This window comes from Rattus norvegicus, chromosome 2, assembly GCF_036323735.1.
Source record: "Rattus norvegicus strain BN/NHsdMcwi chromosome 2, GRCr8, whole genome shotgun sequence".
NCBI classification, from domain to species: domain Eukaryota; kingdom Metazoa; phylum Chordata; class Mammalia; order Rodentia; family Muridae; genus Rattus; species Rattus norvegicus.
The window spans coordinates 61,723,877-61,741,080 of NC_086020.1; the positions used below are offsets into that span (position 1 = coordinate 61,723,877).

The 17,204-nt window shown below is 46.5% G+C and overlaps 1 protein-coding gene across 1 annotated transcript; it reads right to left on the reverse strand.

Annotated features, from left to right (window-relative positions):
* Positions 1-6,499: 6,499 nt before the first annotated feature.
* On the reverse strand, positions 6,500-7,930 carry Rxfp3 (relaxin family peptide receptor 3). The gene is given in 1 exon segment (NM_001008310.1): positions 6,500-7,930. A coding segment is annotated over 1 exon segment (1,431 nt).
* Positions 7,931-17,204: the final 9,274 nt, after the last annotated feature.

Below are 17,204 nucleotides of genomic sequence, written 5' to 3' on the forward strand. Positions count from 1 at the left end.
TGGGTTTCCCATCCATAGCCCCCCATCTCATTCTCTGTCCCCTTGCTTCTATGAGGTTGTTCCCCCACCCATGCACCCACCCAATCCTTCCTATCTCCTCACCCTGACATTCTTGTACACTGGGGCATCAAGCCTTGTCAGGACTAAGGGCTTCTTCTCCCATTGATGCCCAACAAGGCCATCCTCTGCTATATATGTGGCTGGAGCCATGGGTCTGCCCATGTGTACTCTTTGGATGGTGGTTTAGTCCCTGGGGGCTCTGGTTGGTTGGTATTGTTGTTCTTATGGGGTTGCAAACCCCTTCGGCTCCTTCAGTCCTTTTTTTAACTCCTCCAATGGGGACACTGTTCTCAGTCCAATGGTTGGCTGCGAGCATCCGCCTCTGTATTTGTCATGCTCTGTCAGAGCCTCTCAGGAGACAGCTATATCAGGCTCCTGCCAGCTTGCACTTCTTGGCATCAGCAATATTGTTCTGGGTTTGGTGGATGTAGATGGGCTGGATCCTCAGGTGGGGCAGTCTCTGGTTGGTCTTTCCTTAATCTTTGTTGGTACAGCCATTTTGACAGTGAATACTACAGCTGATCTTCACTTTTAGACGAGGAAACCAAAGCAAAGAGCCATTAGATACTTCACCGAAGCCACCCAAGTCGTAAGTGGCAGAGCTGGGCTTTCAATCCAGGACTTTGGCTCTACTGCTTCCTGTGGAGAGCAAGCACAGGCAGGCAGGTGGCCTACATGCCCAGTGCTCAATGAACGCCATGATCACTGCTGGCATCACTAGCCCCTCTCCTTAGGTTTTCTGCAGCCTTTGTTAAGGGCCATCTGTACGACTCCAGATGTGCCTGAGGCTCTCAGAAAGGACATTTGTCCATGTGCCTTCAGATGTGACAGGTAAAGCTACATGTTTCCTCTCTCATCCTGGAGTCTGATTGAGCCATTGCTCCTGGCCAATGACCAAGTCTTTTCCTGGTGGAAGGGAATGGGAGAAAGGCAATGAGCTGCCTCTCTCAGAGCGGTTATTTGGGAGGTGGGATATAGCTTTTGTTTGCCTGGGGACTACTGGATAAATGTGCAGTCAGGTCAGGTTGGGATAGCACTCTGGAGAAAGGGAGGTGTGCTCAGGTTGTCCTTCAGAGGGCTCTGTGTCCTCCTTTACTCATTTGTCATGTGTGTAGAGGGCACAGGATCACACCCAAGGCTTTCAGAGATCAGAGCCACGGGATGAATGTTATGGCCCAAAGCTGAGTCTCTATTGCTCTTTCTATCTCTGTGTAACAGTCCTCGCACATGCTAACACTTGCAGTGTTAGTGCGCCAGGGGCCACCTATACTCCTTCACCCACCTTAGCCACTGCAACAGCTTCCCATCTCGGCCTCCCCTCACACCCAAGGGCACATAGACTGAGTGGTGTGCTTTGCCTCTGGAAGATGAACTCAGTAGACACCCAAGAAGGCGTTTCAAAGACTCGAGGAATGTTTCCATGGGGGAGTTTCAGGGTCTAGAGCATGGACTGAGGACATTTCATTTCATACAGGGTGAGGCCTGACTAGTGGGCTAGGAGCTGACCATAGTCCTCTAGTGATGAAGGGCAAGCCGTGGACACCGACTGCCTATGTATGAAGGCAGTGTTGTCCCCACTGGCAAGTGATGGTGTGACCACTGGTGGGTGGGTCCTGAGAGGAGATGCAGAAGATGGCAGGAAACGTTGGGGGGATGGAATCCTTAAGTGTCAAGTGTCCAGTACTGGTAGAACATACTCTCAGGAGACAGACTTCAGTGAGACAGCTTTTTTAATTGGGAGGAGGAAAGAACAAAGGCTATTTAAACTTTGGGGGCTATTGGGGTGAGCATATAGCATTGGCCAGAACCAAGATGTGGGGTAGGGAAGAGGGGAATACCTCATTTGCATAGAGATGAACTCCAGCTAGTACTGGACATTACCTTTTAAGGGAAAAGAAAGTTTAACTTGGCTACCAGCTATGTGACATCCTCTGGTGAGGCAAAGGTAGGGGACACAGGACTCCCTGGCCCCACAGGGCAGCACTGAAGACCACCAGCCCTGGATCCTTTTGTCACCATGTGTCGTGCTTCTGTGCCTCTCCCTGTCTCTCTGAGTTCTCTAATAGCTGCTGGGTTTCTGTTGTCTTACACGCATGCATTTTCTCCTTCCCTGCTACTGTCTGGAAATCTACCTCGTTGCTGCAGTTCTTCCAAAGGTCTCCCTTGTATTCGAAGAGTTTGCTCTCCTCTGCTGCTCTGTAGCCATAGCTGAACAAAGCAGAGACCTGGAACAGTCTTGTGTCTCTGGCCAGTTTTATTGCATGCACAGAAATTGTGGACAGTAGGTGGAGGGTAGGGGTGTTAGCATTCCTTCTAGGACCTACCCTACAGTTACCTGGCAACAGCCAGGTGTGCCTGACTGGCTATAAAAGGGTCTGTTTGTCCCCCTGCTCACTCTCACCCTCTTACCCTCTCTGTCCCTTCTCTCCCCACCCCCCTCCATGTGTTCCTTGGCTGCCCCTACTCTCTTCCTCTCCTCTCCTCCCCTCCCCTCTCTTCTCTCTCTCTCTCTCTCTCTCTCTCTCTCTCTCTCTCTCTCTTTTGCTCTCTCTCCCCCTCCATTCCTTCCCCCATGCTCTAAATAAACTCTATTCTCTACTATATGGCTGACACCTTAGGGGGAAGGGATGCCTCAGCATGGGCTTTCAGAGGCACCCCCTTCCACCTCACCATACTGCACCTCTTCCCTTTTTATAAAAGCAACAAGGGGAGCTTATGCTAACGTTACTTCCTGTCTGCTTCTCTTCACTCTCATGGCTCTCCCTCATCGCCTAGGAGACATACAGCTTTCTTACCAGGTGCTGGGGACCTCGGGCTTCTCTGCACACCAGCTCATTCTCTTCAGATCCTAGTTTCCCAGGGCTTCTGGGATCCAAGTGAGCTGTTGTTTCAGTGTTCATGTCTTCTGGGCCTCTCTTTCCCCACATGACTACCATTCACTTGCTGCTCACCAGTTGGGTCCCCTCGCATTCCATCACTGTGCTAATTCACAAATAAAATCATCCTGTCTTCTTAGGGGGCATATACAAAATCACCAAAACTGTCCTAGTGTCCATCCCTCCCATCATCACGATCTGTGCTGAACTGAAAATCTGACAGACTAGAAATGTGAGCCGTGGAAAGCATCTGCTCTGAACTCTGTAGCACGAGACAGAGATGAGCAAGTTATCCAATATCCTGTGTCAGCTCCCAGCATGATGAGAGAAACAGACCACGCCATTTCTCTTGCTCTCCCTACTCATACTCACCCCTATAAGGCTTATGTGTAGCCCCGAGAGTTCCACGTAATTCTTAAGCATAACTCCAAGGACTGTTTCAGCCTTTGAAGACTTGGGATAGAATAAAAGAATGATAGCCAACCACTAGACCAAGGTTAGAGACCCCTATGGGATTAGGGAAAGGCCTGAAGGAGCTGACGGGGATGGCAACCCCATCGGAAAGACCAACACTGTCACCTAACCTGGACCCCTCCGAGTGCCCAGAGACTAAGCCACCAACCAGAAAGCGTACATGGGCTGGCCCTGGCACATGTGTAGCAGAGGACTGACTGCCTTGTTTGGCCTCTGTGGGAGAGGACGGGCCTAATCCTATAGGAACATGATGACCCCAGAGAAGGAGGATGCTGGTGGAGGGGGTGAGGTGGGGGTGAATGAGGGAGTACCCTCTCAGGAGCCAAGGGGAGGGGAGATGGGGCAAAGAACTCAAGGAAGGGGCACTGGGAAGGGAGACAGATGGAATATAAATAAATAAAATAATTTGGAAAGAGAATGGATGAGCTGGGAATGTCCCACAGCAGAAGACCATCGACTTGGACCTTAAAGAAATCAAGCATAGGCGTGAGTAATCAGCCACAGGGCAAGGCCTTTATTACAGGCAATCAAACATTGTCTCAGGGTGGGGGAAAGGCTAACATGAGAAGAGACGGGTACAACAATATCCATGCACACTGTTGCTTTTGCAACATTTGGCAGAGCTGAGGTGAGGTAAGAAACTACAGCAATCTCTATCCCTCTGACTTGTCTCTGTCTCTGTCTCACCTGCCTCACCACCTCCTGTTGTTCTGTCTTTGAGTAAACAGAATCCGTAGTTATTTGTCCCCCCTGCAGTGTTCTTTGAAGCCCTCTTCGGATTTGGATAAAATGATTACCTTTACAGATGTGCAGGCAGATCTGGTCACAGCCCAGCATCTTCTGTAACGCTCATAGCAGATGCACACATGTCAGTGCCCCTTCTTAAGGGTACTGATTCTGAGCTACCTTCAAACAGTGTTACCTGTCAAAATTGGAATCGTAAGTGACTGATCTCCCAGGAAGAGTCCAATACCAGTGCTGTCCATGGACACAGTATTGTCTGTTTCCTCTTATGTTGACCCTTTTATTTATCTTATATATTGGAGCTTGTCTTAGTTAGGGTTCCTGTGACGAAACACTACGACCAAAAAGCAAGTCCATGAAGAAAGGGTTTCTTTGGCTTGCACTTCTGTAATGTAGTCCATCACTGAAGGGAGTCAGAATGGGAACGGGGAAGAAACACGAAAGTATGAGCTGATATAGAAGCCATGGAAAAGTGATGCTTACTGGCTTGCTCCCCCATGGCTTGCTCAGCCTGCTTTCCTATAGAACCCAGGATTACCAGACAGGGAAACCCCCCTCCTACAACAGGTTGGGCTCCTGTCATTCAATCACTAATTTAATCAAAAAGTCCTAGAGCTGGGTTTTATGGAGGTATTTTCTCAATCAAGATTTTCCCCTTTCAGATAACATCTAGCTTTTGTCAAATTGACATAGAACTACCCAGCTGCGAGCATTAGGGGCTCACATTCCAACCTTTGTTGACCCGGCAGCTAGTCAATATTAATACCAGTCACACCAAAGGGCAATGGAGGACTAATGTTGCTGTTTTGAAACAATGCCCCAGGACATGTTCTGATCTTTTGCTCTTTGTGGGAAGGTATCTGAGTGTTCGTGACTCTGTCACAGAAATCGTGGCTTTGATGACAGGATATAGACCCCACATCCCAAGCTCTAACTCTCACACCTAACAGTGCGATTTTGACAAAATTACCAACCAAATCCCATAGTTCAGGAGGCCATAGAAGCAGCCAGGCTTCTCAAATGGTTCCTTATTGTAGTAAAGTGACCTCACTGCAATTCTAGGTACCTGCTTCACCAGCCTCTTAACCCCAGACCAAGCCAAATAGAACTGCAGTCTCTCTATTGAACCTGGTTGATGGATGGTAGGTTACTATTTGATCTCTGTTCTCAGAAAAATCTCAAGACAAGACGCTGAGAAGATCTTAAGATCTCAGACTGTTACTAGAGCTGAGCTGTCACAAGGAGTGGCCTCATTCTGCAGAGACAGTCCTGCAGCTGTCCTGCATACTCAGATGAGTAAAACATCCAAGTCCCTGGAACTTGGTTAGTTAGGTCTATTTAAGATCCGACGCTCGCCTTCTTTTGTTAGTTACACGAGCAATAACTTTACCCATAAAATTCTGGCGAAGCCCTTGAAAACTGAAATCTTACCCTTAGGATAGATTTCACTTGAATCCTCTCTCCCACTTTGAAAGATCTATCTCCTGCTTCTAGAGAACAGCGAGGCAGCATCTCGTGCTCTCCTAACCTCATTGAACCAACCCTCTATCTGCCAATCCAGCTTATCATTTGCAAAGACTAAGGGGGAGCTGCTAAAGCGCCCACACTCTCAGCATAGCTTTTCAGGGTGCTTGCTGGTTCATCTCCAGCAATAGACCAGAGTCTCCAAACTGCCCTCAAGAGAATGTGGATACCCAGGCTTCCAGAGGACACACCACACTTCATTCTCGCTTATCCAGTCCCCAGGTTCCTTCAGGGGACAAATCATAAAGAAGTCTCTACACCTCGGTCGTACCCTTTAATCACAGTGCTCTCTTTTGCACCTCATGTCACTGCCTAGAGCCTCCCGGTGACATTTGTGCTCAGATGCGCGACACATTAGCCCTGTCCAGAACGATAAAGGATACCGAGGCTTTACTTTCATTCTTTTCCAGATGCTTTCAACAAGTTAGATGCTTGCTTGGGACACTCTCCCAGGTCAAAGAGCATATGAAAGGCTTTACGGGCATCAGTTCCTACACAACTCAATCCTTCTGCTTCTCTGTTCCTTTCCCAGCTTCCGGCTGTCCCACAGTGTTCAGCGCGAGCATGCCGCGGGCAGGAATGGGGTTTGGACCAGAGGGCAGAGAGTGGGAAGCAGGAGGAGAGGCTGCTTGCTTTATCCGGTCCCAGATATTCCTCTCTTAACCTGATTTCTGCTCACATTTCGCCTCTGGTCCTGTCACAGTGCTCTTCCCTGCACCCTTTTTTAAAATCATTTTCTCCATCTCTGCTCTTCCAGCCCCCAAACTGTTCTCCCTCCAGTCTCTGTTTCCTTGAAAGACCTTCTTGAGCCTTGGCAGGTCTCAGTAGGCAGAGCTGCTAGGGAGAAGGTCGTAGCGACCTCCGCTGTAGACCACCACACCGGGTGGATAGTAGATCAGGTCAGGCTCTGCAGTAGCATTAAGTGGCGCCAGGGCCTGCAGCCCGTGATCTTCAGGTTCTGGCTTGGTGGTGGCGGTGAAGGGGCGCATGCTGGTGAGCGAAGGCGATGCTATACGCCACAGCAGGTTCTTGAGCGCCTTGCGGAACTCGCGGCGCACTAAGCAGTAGAGGATGGGGTTGAGGCAGCTGTTGGAGTGTGCCAGGCACACGCTGACTGGGAACGCGTACACTTGGCACTGAAAGTACTCCTGACTGAAGGGCACTACATTGAACTTGATGAGGATGCTCCAGGTGGTGAGCGCTTGGTTGGGCAGCCAACATAAGAAGAAGGAAAGGACTACGATGGTCACCGACTTGGTGACCTTGGAGCGTCTCCGAGCGCCGGCTGTACTCAGGCTCCCCCCAGGCGCTGTTGCTCCATCCGTTGTCCCCACTACGCGGCGGTCGGAGATGAAGCGCACGAGCAACAGGTAACACAAACTGATGATGCTCAGCGGCAGCAGGAAGCCCAGCAGCACCTTCTGCAGGTGGTACAAACCCAGCCAGAACTGCCGGTCCCAACCCAGGAGCTTGTCCGGAAAGTGCATGAGGCACAGCTCCTCGCCCAACACATTGATGGTGGTAGAAAAAATGACATTGGGCAGCGAAGCTATCGCGGCAGAAGCCCAGATCAATCCACACAGCACCTTGGCTGAGAAACAGCAGCTCTCCCCCAAGCTCTGGCCGCAGCAGTCGCCACGGCCATGCCCGCGGGTCCGATGGCTCTTGAGAGCTGAGGCCACCGAGTGGTAGCGCGCCACACTCATAGCAGTGAGAAAGAAGACGCTGGCATACATGTTCATGGATGTCACCATAGATACGATCTTACACATGGCCTTGCCAAAGGGCCACTTGAAATCTAGTGCGTTCTCCACCGCCCAGAAGGGCAGAGTGAGCACAAACTGAAAGTCAGTCAGCGCCAGGTTAGTGACAAAGAGGTTAATGGAGGATTTGCGCCAGCCCTGTTTGCTCTTCATCAGGTAGAGAACCAGCAGGTTGCCAGCCAGTCCCAGGGCACAAACCACCCAGTAAACGGCGCTGATGAGGATCCGTACCCTGGCCTCTGTGTCCGCGCTCTCTGCCCCACCGCTGCCCGGGGGATGCCCAGGCGCCGCACCGTCGGGCAACTCCAGCCCCAGCTCCCACCACAAGTCCTGAAGCTGCAGCGACGCATTGCTGCTCCTGTTGGCAACCTCCAGCAAGTCTGGGATCAGGCCGAAGAATCCGGAGAGCTCATCACCCGCAGCTGCCTTACTCATGGGGGCTGCGGTGGTTGCAGAAGCCACTTGCATGCTCAGGTGCGCTTTGGGCATGTTCTGCAAGCCCGAGAGTCAGCGCTTGCTCCGGGTGTGGTACCCAGGCTGGCGCGCAGAGCAGGTGCCCGAGCTTTCTAAGAAGGCTGAAGACCGCTCCTGGAAACTGGACGCTGAGCCGCACCAACCGCCCCGGGCTCAGGGGTTGTCGGCACTCAGCATCCGTTTTGACGGATTTAGAGTAGAGGGAGGAAGTGGCTGGGGATCAAGGTTCCTACTGGTGAGGACTGACTTTCCAGCTATCCACTATCAGTCTTACCCCTCCGCTTCCCCGTTGTCACTTAGACGCAGTCCTCAGCTCAGAGACACAGTTCACCGGTCGCTTCTCTTCCCAATGCCTTTGGTGGCTTCTGCGGTTGCCCGGAGGGAGGACTTTCCCTCCTTTTAGAGGAAAACAGATCCTGGACTTCTGCATCTCGCTCTGACTGCCTGAGGGTTGATTCACGCCATCACTTCCTGGAGCTCCGTTGGTGTTTTCTGTTTGCCCGATATTGTCAACCCTCCAGTGATTTACTAGAGTTATATGAGTTAACATTGGCACCCACGAGAGTCTCTGCTGAGAGCCCCAAAAGAGCTTGCGTAATCCCCGTGCCTGAAGGGGGTGCTTTCCGAGGTGCTGAACCCCGCGCTCCACCCAGGGGAGGTAGAGTCCACTGGCAACTCACTCCCCTTTCTTCTTTCAAGTTGCAGAAGGAGCGGTCTTAGTCTTTTGTTTTCTCGTGTGGCTGGAGTGAGTCTGCTCTCTTCCTTTCTTATTGTTATTATGGCCCATTTTTTTCCTCCTTTCTCCTTCTCACTTTACCTAGTGAAACCATCCGACTTACACAACAATGACACCCTTTCTTCTTTAAATCAAATAACAGCCAATCTTTCCATAATACTCAAAAAGTAAGCCCCATCTCCCATTTAATTCGCTGAACCTGGTGTCAGATTGGCAGAATTCCAAGTTGAAGTTTACCTGGAATTGGGTATATTTTAAGGACTGAAGCTGGGGTGGGGGTTACTTCTCAGCTTTGTAGTTTATTTAAATGCCAGGTTAGTTGCTCTGATGTAAACTACTTTTTAAAGAAGGATTTAAGGAATTTGGAGTGCTTTCTTGCCTGAAGAACTAAAATGAAACCCAAGTGTGCTAAGCACGCAGTAATTGTCCTCACTTTTGGGATAATACTTGACCTTACTAACAATAATTAGGGATATACCATCAGATGGAGCTGGAGAGATAAGGACATGTAATCAGGCAAAGAAACAATATAAAAAAGAAAGAGGTACTCAGCAGCCTTAAACAGTCTCAATTCCAAAATGGATTTTTAAAAGGGCACTTCGCAGCAGATGCTGCATTTCTCGATTCTACCAAGAGAGGTCGCCAGAGCTTCAGTAAAAAATCAAACCAACCGGCCTTTGATCAGTTTTAATCTGAAGAGGCTTCCCTGCCCATGCTTCTCCTTGTATCCTGGCTTTACAGCCTCGTCTTCAAGCTCACGCTCTCATTTCTAAAAATGAGCTTTTTCTTCCTCTGACAATTTTTCTCTTTTCTTTTTTATTGTATTTCAAGAGTTATTGAAAAAAAACAAGGAAACCTGTGGCAATACAGAGGGACATTTAGCCCATTAAGAGGCTAAATCACTTTGCATGACCTAGGTGGTTGTAGTTTGACCTGTGATGGAGAAGAGCAAGATGAAATTTACATAGATACTCTGAAAGCTGACTACCTTGGTGGACAGCACGCAAGGGGGACAAGCCAGCAGGAAACACAGACAGCTGAGATTCTGCTTTGCGTCTGCGTTGGTTGGGAGATGAAGTGATAGAAAAATGGCAAACTCAGATCGGACATATAGCCTTGCAAAGGCCTATAGGACTACCAAGGAGAAACTGGAGTGTAGTTGGATGTGTGGGTTTGCAACTCTGAAATCTAGATCTAGATAAAGCTCTTGGAGTCAGTAAGCACATGGTTTGACAATAAGTCTCGGGTTTGACACTGTCTGGTGGGAGCTTCAGAATAAAATAATCGAAGAAGACAGCAGACCCAGATATGAGAGTAACAGGAGGAATAAAGAGTGGGAGACAATTCAGAGTGTGTGTCATGGAAGCCAAGAAAGAGGCTGAATGTAAGGGGAAAGGAGAGGCTGTGCCCATTGCCACTGAGAATGGAGGAAGGCGAATGCAGAAGTAGTAGTCATCTCTAGAGTCCAGGAGGCATTGAGAACCTCGGTGCCCAGTAGCACTTCAGGAGGCCGACACTGAGCAAAGGGGCTACTAAGATTACCAAGAAGACATTCTCACTGACTTCTGGACACTAAAGAAATGGAGCCAAGGGGATTAGATAGAACTCAGAAGTACTGACTAGTGTTCTGCTCTTTGGAAGTTGTGGTATAGGCTGAGAGATTCACCTAGCTAGCTGTCAAAGCGAAAGTATGAAGTCATGAATTTGGGCCTCTGGGCTCCTCGGTGTGTGTTGTGCATCTGTGAAGTCATTTTAGTCTGAAGTACAATTTCCAGACTGTGGAAACGTTGACATTCTGAGTCAGGTGACCAACATTCCTGACCTGTCTCCACTAGATATTAGCAATGGTTCTCTCTCCTGCAGTGTATTCCAAAATGTCTCAGTAAGTGGCCAGATGTAGCCTGTAGCAAACATTCCCCTTCCTTCTATTTTTAAGAACCCACGATCTAAAGACACTGTCAGAAGAGCAGTGCACTGGAGGATATGGGAAATCCTTTGTGATCTCATTCCCATTTCTATAATTCAAAGGGCCTTGCCTTCAGGCAGGAGTTCAAAGCGTGTGTACAGAAGTACCACAGTATACTGTCTTAGGCTAGGTACGCAGCCCTCTCAGCATTGATGCTATACATCTCCCCAACTTGAGAGCTTTGTCTCTCCTTGATGCTCCTCAGTGAAACTGCAGTGGCGTTGATAGTGCTCTTAAGGGCATCGCATCTGATTGTTGCTCAAACTGGGAGATTTTCCTAGGGAGTCAGAAGCTCTGTCTCATACGTGCTGGGTAAGATTCCTGGGCCCTATCTGTAGTAAGGGATGTTTCAGGCCTCCCAGGGGCTGTAACCATAGCTACAGGATACTCTGCTGCTAGTTGTACATGGGCCGTCTTAGAAGTGAGGAAGAGTATAAAAGGCAAGTGTTTGTGTCTTTACAACCTGGTTCTTATACACCTCCCAGTGAAGCTCCAGATGACATTCCTCAAACGGGCATTCCAAAGTTTAGAAGATGAAGAAGGGAGGCCCAAGGCTCCTGGCCTTCAAAGTGAGTCATCTTTGGGTTGACCCCAAGCGGTCGGATAACAATTTCCTTCCACAGTCAAGTGATCCATCTAGCCTCACATGCCCTGTGTAAGGAAGTAACTCACATTTCAGAAGAGCCTGAGGTAGTTCCTGGGCATGCAACATCAAAGTTACCGGGCAGGGGGGCTTGTTAAAATTCATATTCCATACCTTCTCACATCCCACACCATCTACAGAGATTCTGATTCTCAAAGGGGTTGAGAAGGAGCCCAGAGGTCTACAATGAGAACATCTACCAGGAGACTAAGTTTGAACCTCTGTACTAATTTCCATGTACATTCGAAACCTCTAGGTAAATAGTTTTGAATTATTGGAAACAACGTCCTCCAGTCATACTTCACTACATACTTGATTTGAGTAACAGTAAAGGGGCTATGGAGAAGATAGGCTGTGATCTCACAGTTTGAGCCCTTGGTGACCTGAAGGGCAGTGCTGCAGAGGGGCTGTGAGCACTAGCTATCACAGGACTCAGCGGGAACCCTTAGGAATGGCTGCTCCCCTGTGACACTCTTACAGGATGTTGCCAAAGTGCCAGCATGCCTAGAAAGATCCTCATTTCTCAGTCTATTCTCCCAAGTGCATCACAGATAATGTGTAAGGATTTATAGTTCTCTTTGACTAAGGGTATTACGTATGGAAGGGCAAGTTCCCTTTCCAAATAAACTCGCCATCAGAGAAAACTCAGCTTTAGACCATTTATCTGCAAATCACTGACCCTGTTTTGCTCAGACACCATATAGGAACTTGAGGGAGAAAAGCCTGCCAGGGTGAAACGCCATCAAGTGTGCTGTTAAAAATGACACTGTATCACCTGATTGCCTTATGAATCCCTAATGGAGAGTTGGACCGTATGTGATTTGTTGATATTGCTCAAGAGTATAAACCTTGTGGAAAAAAGAAGAGAAAGGATGCCAGTTTGATTTTACGTCAGCCATGGCCCAGCCCCACTTCCGGTCCATTACTTGGATTATCAAGTTTTATCACGGTAGGTGTTCTTATATCAAACTGTTTTCCTTGGCAGGCACTGCTATTGTTAAAGATGGCCTTGCAAATGCTTCCTCTCTTTGTTCTCATCAAATAGTTTCCGTCTTACTTACACTTCACATTTAGGCAAAAATGTTAGCATTTTAAGAAAGGTTTCCTAATTCACTGAAAAAGAAGCATCTTTCCCACCTCCTCAGCACTTCTCTTAAGGCACGCACCCCACATAACGGATTCTGTAGCTTTTTCTCTATATTTTTTCCTGCTGGGAATGTGTGTGTTATGATCCCCCCTTGAAGCTCATAATCACAAACCATGCATTAAAAAAGAAAGATTTAACATTAATGACTTAAGCCTCCAACTTAAGCTACTGGGGGGAAAAATCAATAAATGACCTCCAGGAGGTAGAACCAGAACTGTGCAGGCAGAGCCTCGGTCGTATTAGAAATTGACTTTCTTGCTGCTAGGTCATAGAGAGATAGGTAGAAAGGTTGCAAGAGAGGGTCATAGCATCTGGGGAGAGGGTTGCGTGGGGTCCTGGGAAAGAGGCTGACTAATAGGAATATAGATAAACATACATATGCACACGCACGCACACACACACACACACACACACACACACACACACACACACACCTCGAGTTTGTATGTGCCATCTGAACACGCAGAGAGACCTCACCGTGTTGTGTGTTCTCTTGTCAGTGCAGTGCCTTGAGCTACAGGAATAGTAAATCAGAGGCCACTCACCACATCTCGCAGCTACTCCTCTCCTTTTCTTTGTCTGACGCGTGCTCTCTGCTCTCTTTGCTCGGGTGGGCATTACTCCACTATTCCTGATGACTGAACCACAAATTCTCTTACTTTTTTTTTCTTGGATTTTTTTTAAATGTACATTTAAAATGTTATCCTCTTTCCCCATTTTCCATCCATAAAACCTCCATCCCTTCTCCCCTCCCTATTCTTCTATGAGGGTGCTCCCCCACCCACCCACCAACCCCTACCTGCCTCCCCACCCTGACATTCCCTTACACTGGGGGGTTCAGCAGAGTTCAGCTGTTTAATTCTCAAGAGTACATATATAGCATTAAATTGTAATCTTCAACCTAAAAACAGACTCAAGCATTACCCTCCCTGACCCTCACCCACTGATGCTTTTCTTGCTCTGTTCGTACTCTCGTGCCCCACACTGAGATGAACTGTGATTGCCTACATGAGCACATCTCAGACATAGCACACTGGCGACTTATCAGTGGCCGCTCCACAGAAGAGGGGCCGTGAGCTCTGGTAAGCATGAACTGTCCTTAAGGGGACGTTGGAGGATGTCTTGCCACATCCCAGACCACAGTGTCTGGGGAGACGGGGTTTCCCAGCGTTCTTCTCCATCTTCTGGTTCTTACATTATCTCTGCCCATCTTCCTTGATGTCCAAAGAGCCTTTGAGGGGTGGGTAGAGATGTTTCATTTAGGATTGAGCACTCCAGAGTCACATGTTCCCAACACTTTGACCTTGACCTACTGATTTGTCTTGGAGAGTTGACTCACACATTAGTTGTTTGTTTGTTTGTTTTTGTTTTTGTTTTTGTTTTTTTGTAAGCCTTTGTAATTCTCTGTGTTCCTAAGAGAGAATTGGCCACTCTTTCTGTGTTCTCACAGGACATTGTGTGGACATACACTATTGTGCTTACTGCTCACTTAGCCACAGCAATAAACTCTTCTAAACTGGGTGCATCTTGAGCACTCTAGTCATCTCTAATCCATTTTTGTATCCCCAGCTCTTGACATAGTACCTGGAATGGTACATGGAGGTTGAGTGCACAAATGAGCCATTTATTCCTTTTTTTTTCCCTGACCACTAACATCCATTAACAATAAGAAAGCCATTTCCAATTAGAGCACCCTATAGTAATAAGGAAGTTCTGTTTCAAATACTTCTCTGGGTCTCCTCCTCATGCCTTGCACAACATGAAAACTGTCATTTTCGATGGATAGGAAGCTAGTGTTGCATAGAGAGCCTTACACGGGTCTTATTAGCAGAAAGCAAACTTCTACATTCTGCCTAACAATCAGGACTCCCAGTCAAAGAACTAATGAGGACTCGTTCCAGTCGAAGATATTGAAACTGGTTTTCATTACTTCCACAGCACTCTGAGGACAGAATAAAATGTCAATCTGACTATTGTTCTAAATCAGTCAAACATGGCTTAACTAACCTGGCTTGATTTTCATGTACAGCTTGTAAGTTCCTGTCTGTGTGCATGAATGTGTGACTGTGTACATCAAGGGTTTATGTGGAAGGCATGTATGACATGGAGTACAACTGAAGGTCAGAGGCCAACTTATTAATTAATTAAAGATTACTTTATGTGTATGAATGTTTTGCTAGCATGTAAATCTGTGTACCATGTACATCCCTGGAGCTAGCAAAGGTCAGAATGGAGTGTTCAATCCCCAGGACTGGAATTTTAGAAGGTCATAGCTTCTATGGACCTGGGTCCTCTGAAAGAGCAGTCTGTGTTCTTTCTTTCAGTCAGAGGCATTTCTTAAGCCACAGAAAGAAACATTTCTACTTTTACAACTTTATATGGGTTCCAGGGTTTAAACTCAGGTCTCCAGGCTTGCATTGAGAAGCACCTTCTCTGACCCCTAGATTCTTTTTACTGTTTCAATAGTTACTCAAGGTTACACTTCTTTCCCAGGTTTCAAGTAAGTGTACTTCACACCAAACTTCATCTTCCACATATCTCTGTGAGAGGAAATAAGAGAAACACATAACTTGTTCCAGGAGCTTGATGAATTCAGTCAGCCTCTACCATATTCACTCATATGAGAAAAATGAAATAAAGTTTGATCAGACGTGGCTGGATGGCTAGTTGGAATCAAAGAGCTTGAAGCCAGAGAGGAATCAGAGGTCTACAGACAAATAATGGACATTTATGAGGACAGGTTATGTATTAGATTCTAATTTAGACGCATGTTTAAAACTGAGGTAGTAGACATGGAATCTGAATCCAACACATCTGAAAGCTCCCTCTTGTCCCTTAGTGATTGATGCCTCCTGCTGGCCTGCTCACTGTGGTGAGCCTCTGTCACCATAGTTTCTTTGTCCTAGAAGGGTTTCCACTGCAACTGCACACTATATATCATGGTCGTTTATATGTAAGGGGCGAGGGTCTGGCTTCATTGCTCTTAGTAGTTTTATCTGTGCTGCCAAGTATGGTTTGCCCTCTTTATGGCTGAGTATTACTCTAAAAGATGGGTCTAAAGCTTATTTATGCATTCAACTACTGACAGGTTTTGATTATTGTCCAATTAGGGCTATCACTGGAGACGCTGCTGGAGCTGATGGTGCTTAGATCTTTGGGTGGATACACAATTGCTTTCATTCGCATTTGGCTAATGCTAAAGAATGGAATTACATTATGGCAGGTGGATAGGTACAATTTTAAGAAACTGGTAAGCTGTTCGTAACATGCTTAAATTTTGGTATCCTTCTAAACGGTAAGTTGGAATCCTAAAGTGGATGTTGCCAGCTCAACCTTCCCAAATGGCATGAAGACACCCTAGAACCCGGCTCATTATGGAAGGAAATAGAGAATAACAGTAAGTAAGGTGGAAAGCAGTCCCTCAGCAGACAATGAATCTGCCGAGGTCTTGATCTTACATGCTTCAGCCTCCAGTACACTGATGCTTTCTGTTGATTGTATGTAATAGGTTGGTAGTGTTTCCTTCTCTGTCAGGACTTTAGAAATATTGCTCAATTGTCTTCTGGCTTTCTTTGCTTCAGAAGAAACGTTTGACTTGTTCTGTTCTTCGTTTATGTGTACAATGCCTTACCTTATTTTTCTAGTTACATGCTAGATTTCCCATTTCTTATTTGTTCTGAGCATTTGAGTTGTGACGTGGCCTTGGGTAGTTTATACATTTCTGCGTTTGTGGTTTGCAATTTACTGAACATCTTTTTCAGATTTGGCAACATGCTGGCCTACGTTTTGTTGAATAATTTCTGTAACCCTCCCTTGATTCTTTTGTTCTCTCCCTCTCTATACTTTATATAAATGAAACATTGAGAACAAACATAATATATATTGTATACTGTGTAATATGTAATATACAATATACAATATATGGTATACAATATACAATATACAATATTTAATATGTGATGTGTAATTATATATAGTATAATATATATGATAAATTACATATAATATAATACATTGATATAATATATAATATATTTTCTTGTTTCAAATACTGTGTTCTGCAGTGTCTAACTGACTAACACCATGTAATATAGACAGTGTTTTCTTTATTCCTAGAAGTTCCACTTGGTTTTTTTCACGTCTTGCAGGTCTTTCCTAATCATGCCTATACTTCCTGTCTTTTTCTAAATAATGTAGTCACTTGACTCTCAAAATATCCTTCTTTACTAGTAATTTTCATCAACAATATCATTTTGGGGTCTGTTTCTCCTCATTCAATCACTTTCATATAGTAATATTTTAAATTTGTCGTTACATAGGGTAAACTTTACCTTATTGGATAATGACTCCTTTGGTATTCTTTTAATATTCCTTTTAAAATCCTTGGCTGGTTTTACTCATGCATATAAGAAATTCTAGTCATTCCACCCCAGTATCTTCCCTCATGCCCCTTCTTCTCTCCCCCCTAAATTTCTCTTCCTATTTTCTCTCTCTCTCTCTCTCTCTCTCTCTCTCTCTCTCTCTCTCTGTGTGTGTGTGTGTGTGTGTGTGTGTGTGTGTGTGTGTGTGTGTGTGTCCCACTGAATTTCATTAAGATTGCGTGCATGAGCATGGGTGGTTAATTTGTGATTACATGTTAGTAACTTACAGTCCAGTCATTTGATCACTTGCTTTTTTATTGTGTGAAACCAAGTCAAATTTTGCCGTCCTCTCAGGGCAAGATCTGTCTGATACTGTAGACATTATAAAGTGTTTTCCAATTTGATCAGGGGAAAGCAAACTATTCACAGCTACGTG